At 29.1% G+C, this 7,840-nt stretch overlaps 1 protein-coding gene across 1 annotated transcript; it reads left to right on the forward strand.

The window, feature by feature from the left end:
• The first annotated feature begins 4,254 nt into the window (after positions 1–4,254).
• Positions 4,255–4,966, forward strand: LOC119676132 (cell wall protein DAN4-like). Its single transcript, XM_038087364.1, has 2 exons — positions 4,255–4,885; positions 4,947–4,966. The coding sequence occupies exons 1-2, from the start codon at positions 4,255–4,257 to the stop codon at positions 4,964–4,966; spliced, it is 651 nt and encodes a 216-aa protein (XP_037943292.1).
• The last annotated feature ends 2,874 nt before the right edge of the window (positions 4,967–7,840 follow it).

Genomic DNA, 7,840 nt, shown 5'->3' on the forward strand with positions numbered 1-7,840 from the left:
ACAACAACACCAATAAGCACAATAAAAGCAACAGCGCTACTCGCAAGAATAACAGAAAGAAGAGCAACAACAACAAATTCAAAGCCCGTGCGTGAATTTAGCATTGCCGTTGGTAGTGTTGCCAGCTTGGCCGCTGCCAACGACATTTGCCTTTGAAAATCTTTCATGGTGACAGAAAATTTTAATTACCAATTTATGTGAAATGACAAAAATAAATAGAAAAGAAATATATAACAACAACAATAAAACAAGAACAACAATTGAAATGAACTCAAAACCACAAACTAAAAGTTGCTTATATTATTTGTATATATAAATTTCAAAATATTTTATAAAAAAAAAATATATATATGTAGATAAATATATTTATATATGTATATATGTAAAAAGGTTATAATTAGGACGCCGGTGGGCAGCAAGCGATGCGACGATTAGCCAAGTTGTTGTACAACATCGAAAATCGGAAGGCGCACAATAAAAATATTTTAATATTTCTTCACTGAAGAACATGTGGAAAGATAAAAAATATCAAAAAAAAAAAATAAATAAATAAATAAAAAATTCAAAATTGAAATAAAATTAAAATCAACTCAAAACATTTTAAAAAGCAGCTTTGCATAGACTAAGAAAACTAAAAATAAAAAAAATGTATAAATTTAAAACAACTTAATGCGTCACTCAAACAGACAAATATATATATCTTTAGGTCCGCTACAGTTGCCGCATCTGCTCTAAATAAATCAATTATTAGAGGGTGTTTTTGTTAGACGATAACTATTCAAAGATAGCATTCAAATTTTTAAACTCCAATTTGTGTCGAATATAAAATAAAAAATTATTTTAAGTATCGAAGAGAAATACCACTGTACATATTAATAAGAATTATGAGTAATATCTTCCATGTTATATGGTAACAATATGTTTAGACTACCACACTCTTTTGCACGCAGCAACTTTTCTTATACAAAACCTATTCAAAGACTATTCAAAAATCCACTCAAAAGCTATTCAAAAATGCATTCAAAATCTATTTAAAATCCAATCAAAATCTATTCAAAATCCACACAAAAATGATATGAAGATTGTTAAACTTGTTAAAATGCATTTATTTACCAAATAAGTTTCTATAGACATTAACGGACCTATTCTGTGCACTTTATAAACTTGTCAAACATTGACACTTGTCAAAATTGACTGCTGTAAAGGTTTTGGTACTCTGTGACATAAATAAAAAGCTCTTTTCCTTGTTAGTTGTCAATACTACAAATGCTGTTGACAACTTTAAAAATATGCTCTTTTTAAGCATTTTTTATTTTTTGCATGCATGACAAATATTCTTAACTAAAATATACGCTCTTTACAAGCATATATTTTATTGTTATTTGAATGCAAGAAAAATGCTTTTGGCAACTTAAAATATGTGCTCTTTACAAGCATTTTTTAAAAACAGTTATGAACAATTACGAACAGTTTTCTATACAAAACACTTTACACCATAGTGTGGTGAGAAGCATTAGGTACTTGAGCTTTAAAATTTGTCAAGATCTGTCCAGAATACCAAAAAGCTTTCTGCTATATAAAAATTAAAAATTTTATTAAAGAATTTGACAAATCTGTCAAGTGCACAGAATAGGTCCGTAAAAATGCCACTTTACATTTTAATATATCTAAGAACTTAAACTTATATCAATTTTGAAGTAAAAACCTACACTGCTCAGATAAATACATTGGAAGAAGCAAAGTATCTGTTAGACGTACCAAGGAACAAGGAGTTAAAATGACATATATTTTAATAATTTCTACTAAAATAAAAACAGCACTTCTATTTCTTCTAGCACTTCTATAAGTACTTGTAAACAGTACTAAAAAATGAATTTAAAAAAAAACTGCCCGTAAGATGTGTGTCTGAACAATTTTTCATGTTGATGACTCCTAAGGAGAGTCGAAATATAGAATATATTAAAAAATATTGAACAAACGTTAAATTTAATTTTAACAAAAAGTGGTACAGCACTGGGAGAATAATATAATTGTTTTAAAAGTAATTGACCTCATTTGACTCCTTTTTTATATTTTTTAAATTAAAATTATATTATTTTTCCGATATATAAACTGAGCAGTAGTTCCACATTATTAGAGGCTCACTATATCTATAATATGAGTTTTAAGAAAATATATCTTTTAAGTCGAGGGTGTATTATTAGGATACACCCTACTGGGTACTAGGATAGTTATACTGGGTAACTAATTCGAACTTCACAAGAAAATTTTAAATTGAAATCAAATCATTATATCCAGATTATAGTGATTCAAATATATACTATTTATTACCATTCTTCATATTCTATTAATAAGAAAACTTATATAGAGGTACTAAAAACCAGAAATGGTATCATTTTACCAATGAGCATTTTAGATGCTCTGAAAATCGACCCACGACACGTACGACTGTAAAACTTAACACTTTGCCATTTAAGGCTCCAAACATACTATACGATAGTGATCCATGCCTAGTACAGCTACAAATCTAGTTTTGCAATAAAAGCTCAATCATCTGAATGATTGCAGCTGCGTTCTTTAGTAGCATTTCACACGTTTTTACGCAATAATCGTAAAGTGTAGGATTTCACAGCTGTGTTTTGCAGGTGGCATCATTGAATTTCTTTAAAGCAAACGTTCATCAAACGTTACGTTGCGAAAAACAAATCTTCATATTCTCACTTACGCTTCTAATTGAGATACGTGAGAGAAAGTTCTTTTATGCTTGAAAAACGCTTCTAGTTGGGATACATGAGAGAAAGCTCTTATATGCTTGGTAAACATTTCTAGTTGAAATATATGAGAGAAAGCTCTTTTATGACCGAAAAACGCTTCTAGTTGAAATATATGAGAGAAAGCTCTTTTATGCCCGAAAAACGCTTCTAGTTGAGATACGTGAGAGAAAGCTCTTTCATGCCCGAAAAACGCTTCTAGTTGAGATACGTGAGAGAAAGCTCTTTTAATATTGAAAAAGCTTTTTAAAGGTTGTAAATATATAAGCCAAACTATGCTTTTGGATATCCGTTAACTCCAACGGAATATTGCAACATTATTATATACTTCATAGTTCGGACAAATTATAATTCCAGAATAAAGCATACTGACTGCCTAACCAATACCCGATCATCTTCTGCTGAGAATTTTTAAATAATCGAATTAAGAAAGAACTTGTAAGTTCCCTAGAAGTTGTGATTTAAAAAAATATAATTACCCTGTAATTTGTAAAAATGATATAAACAACATTTCAGTACACAAAAACCAAAATTAAAAAATTAGTTCCTTAGCTAGCTAAATCACAAACTCATAAAATGTTAAATTTTATAAATGTTTTGAGCATTAATTTTAATAAAAATTTTCATAGTGAATTTTTATTTGTTTTCAATTATTAAAACAATCAGTATGGTTTTATAATTAAGAACTGAAAGAAATAATGTGAAAATCAGTTAATAAACTAAAAAACAATTTTTTTTTTATTAAGAAATTAGAATAAAAAATATTTTTTTTTAATAATCAAAATCTTCTCTATGCAGAACGCAAGTCTTCAATAGCAAAACAATCAAACCCAAACGGCAAGAAGAGCGGAACAGATATTTTAATAACCAAAGAAATAAAATAAAGTGATTTTTTCCATTATCACGGCCGATCAACGGAAATCATCGGTCGGCGATCAAGCAGAAGTGTCGACGATACAAGAAATACGACGACAACGTCCAGCGGCATTTTTCCAAATGAATTTCCGTGGCTGCGGCAGTTTGTTTCGGTGTTGGACACGAGACGCGCGCGAACCCATTTGAATGGCGGTGAAGCATACGCCGATACGCCGTGTGTTCTATGAAATTAAATTGCATATACAAAAATTAAAAAATATATATTAAAACAAAAATTAAATTTAGAATAAATTTAAAATTTAATTTAAAATAAATTTAAAATTTAATTTAAAATAAATTAAAAATTAAATTAAAAATAAAATTACAAATAAAATTAAAATTAAAATAAGAATTAAATTAAAGTTTGAAACAAAATTCAAATAAAAATTAAATTAAAAATTAAAACAAAATTAAAATAAAAGTGATGCAAATTAAATATTAAAAAAAAAATAAATCAAATAATTAAAAATATGTGTTTAAGTATAAAAGTAAATAACTTGTATTAAAAGCGTGAAAGTGTAGTGTGAATAGTGCATATAGTATTTGCTAAGAATAAAAGTTTTTTGTAATGTCAACTACAACAACAAATACACTAGTACCAAAAACTACAACATCCTTAAGACGAAAAATAAAATTAACTAAACTTACAGATAAAATTAAAACAAAACGCAGAAAAAGAATTAAAATAGCAAACAATGCAACTACAATTGGCACATATTCTGATGCCGGCACAACTGAGTGCAGTGCAGCAACAAGAAATTCAACATTTTCCTTACCAACAACCACCTCATCGTATCTATCTGAACCAACGACAGTGTCAACAGCAACAGCAGCAACAACTGTTTCAACACTATCACCGTCATCAACATCATCAACATCATCAACACCATCAACATCGTCAATACCGCCAAGAACATCAACATTGTGTAGATTAACAGCACGCACTCTCACAACCACTGCGGTAGCCTTAACAGCAGCTGCTATGTTGCATACAACAAATGCTTCCATACTGTCTACAAGCAACACGGCACAGCAGAGTATACCAACAATCGCAGCAACTATAGCATCTGCCAATGCAACAGCAATTCCACAATCATTTGACACATTAACAGCAACAACAGCAGCTGCACTCTCTGCATATCCTTTGACTGTGCTGGATGCGAGTGTTGCACAAACTGATTGGAATCTTACAGTGTTGGGTGCAGCCGCATCTACCATCAATGACACCTACGATAATGCACACATCAATGGCGAGAACAGCGATTGGTTGGATACGTTGATACTATCCTTTAAAGCGGCGATTATGTTGATCATTATAATTGCCGCCATTTTTGGAAATATGCTTGTAATTATTTCTGTGATGCGAGTTAGAAAACTAAGGTAAGCTTTCATCTATCACTTTTATATCACATAAAAGTAATTAAGTGTTTGCAAGATACCTTAACTTTACTACAAACTTATGAGCCACCGGTTCAAAACAAGCAATGAACCGGTTATCGGTTACTTTTCTTTTAGGTACATAAATGAATAGCAAATTAGGAGCATAAAAGCTTTTAAAGTATCTTTAACTCTTACAACTTTATTTACATTTTTTTTTGTTTGTCTGTCTTCCTCATCTAATCGGGCTTTTTCCGTAATCGCTTTCTCTTGGCTAATTAATATTACTTGCTGTACTTCACTTGCATACGGATTTCTTTTTTAACGAGTGTTTCTTTGACTTATTTTAACCACTTTGTCTTACTGTGGAAAAACTCTCGGTTTTTTGCAGATTTTCTTTTGATTTTGTATTTGTAATTTAAACTGTTTGTAAACTTTTTCAAGCAGTTTAAGAAAATCCCTTTTTAGAAAAAAAAAAAACTTGTGACAACTTTTTGCTGTACTTATCCACGCTGAGTTTCAAATGCGCGCCATTATTTTAATTACAAATTAACCTAATGAGATTTTTTCTCAAAGCAAATTTAATTCTTCAACTGTCGGCAGCTTTTTTACATATTTCGATTATTGTTGAGTTCTTCTTAAGTTGGTTTTTTAATCTCTTTATGCAACACATACTCATATATTCAACATATCATACCTATAGAGATAACTATATTATCAAGATAATTTCTATGTTTTAACTTAAAGCAAAACTAAAACAAAAATGCTTTGAATATCAGGCTTTCTAATTTATTGAAATCTGTTTATAGCATTAAGCTAGATTAGGGTAGGTTGAAGTAATAACCTTAAGCTCCAAGCTCACTTGAACTCAAATATTGACCCGTAGTGATAAACATTAAGCAAACACAAAACAAAAAACAAGATTCCATAAGTAGAGATGTCTCTGCTCATTAAGTTTAAGGATTTGCTGGTAGATAGCCTGCTTGATCTTATCTTATCTTATCTTATATATCTGGAGGGATGAATTGTCATATGCTTTGTGATTATTGTGGTTTTAGTCATATGCTTTGTGATTATTGTGGTTTTCACTTTGCCAAAATTAGAATATTTGACTGTGAACTTCTGTGACTGACTGAGGCAAATTCCATTTCCCATGTTATCATAATTCGACAATAGATTTTTGTGGACCAAGAACATCAGTCATTGACTGAAAAAACATTCCATTTTTCATGCTATTACAAATAGACAACCGATTTTTGTGGACCGGGAACATTTGTCATCGACTGGAAAGCATTCCATTTTTCCTGTTTTCACAATTTGACAACAGATTATTGTGAATTTCAGTTCAGAGTACTGGACCATGATTCCATGTCATAGACAACACCTGAAATCGCCAATCAGACTATTTGTCCTAAAGAAATAAAATATGAATATTCGAAATAAAATTAATTAATATGAAGACTATAACTAATTATAATAATTCCCAAATCCTGAATGCTATTAAGATTTATCACCAAAGTTTCAACATATACACTGTTTTATTTTTTTTTTTTTTTTGTATTTCTACTCATAACCAAATAAAGATTTCTTCCTCATTTAGATCAAAGATAATATTACTCTATTGAAGTTCTGTAGTTTATATAGCTTTATCGGATTTCTGTGGTTATATACACTTAAATAATAGAATTGTAATAGCATTGTATGCTATATATGAAATATTATATAGCATTGTAAAATAACAACAACATATATTTAATTTAGATTCAGTTATGTGCACTGATTGAGGAACAAAGCAGTAAAAGAAACACCGAAGATCATGCAAATGAATTATTTCTCAATTATCACATAATTTAATTTAGTTAATAAATCGGTAATTCATATACTTTCTAACGAAGCTCAGAGCTAATCGAAACATATGGAAATGATCTGAATTGGTGATTTTAGTGCACTGACGCAGATTAATTTGTAAATAATTCTAATTGGCACTATGACTACAATGAGTTTAAATTTACTAGTTTATTTACAATACACAACATCAAAAAAGTGGTATATAATACATATTGATAAAGAGTATATTGGTAAAGAGTAGTATATAATATCAATTTAAAAAAATGAGTGAATGAAAAATGAATAAATGAAAGTGAAATAGAGTTCATTGTCTTAATTGATAAAACCACTTTATTTCCTATCATAAAAATACTGAAATGCTATATATTAAAATTTTAAAATTTAGTATGTCGAATTTTTCCCTTTATTTTCCCTTTATTCCCTTTATTTTGCAAATCACATTATTTTTAAATTGGCAATATTTATTTTTATATATATTTATGTTTTCAACATACGTACTCAACCTTTTATTTTAATTGAGCTATTTTGTACATTGTACGAAATATGAAATCTACAACAGCTTATATTGGGCAACTTTACAATTTAATTGAATAAATTAATATGAAATTACATATATTTTTCACAAAAAAAAAAAATTCTTGACTAAAATCTTAATATAATTCAGCATATATTCATATAGAATAATTAAATGTTACTCATACGCACCGGTGACCAAATATTCTGTACTGAGTAGCGATTGAAAAAATTAGTTTACCTATTAATGTTTTTTTTAAGCCTATATTTATTTTATTTTAAATTTAAATGTAAATATTAGAAGTATCCCCTTTTTATGCCATTTAAAATTACAATCCTTGACAGTCGTTACATAATCCTTGAAGTAACGGAGTGAGTTGTGGTAATTTCTTTTATAAACATGTGGCAATATTTTT

This window comes from Teleopsis dalmanni, chromosome 2 (assembly GCF_002237135.1).
Source record: "Teleopsis dalmanni isolate 2A chromosome 2, ASM223713v2, whole genome shotgun sequence".
Classification (NCBI taxonomy): domain Eukaryota; kingdom Metazoa; phylum Arthropoda; class Insecta; order Diptera; family Diopsidae; genus Teleopsis; species Teleopsis dalmanni.

What these genes read in the sequence shown, in the direction of transcription:
- LOC119676132 (XM_038087364.1), top strand. Translation starts at nt 4,255, where the DNA reads ATGTCAACTACAACAACAAATACACTAGTACCAAAAACTACAACATCC. An exon ending in TTGGAATCTTACAGTGTTGG is followed by an intron (nt 4,886 to 4,946) that starts GTGCAGCCGCAT and finishes TGGCGAGAACAG; the next exon opens with CGATTGGTTGGATACGTTGA.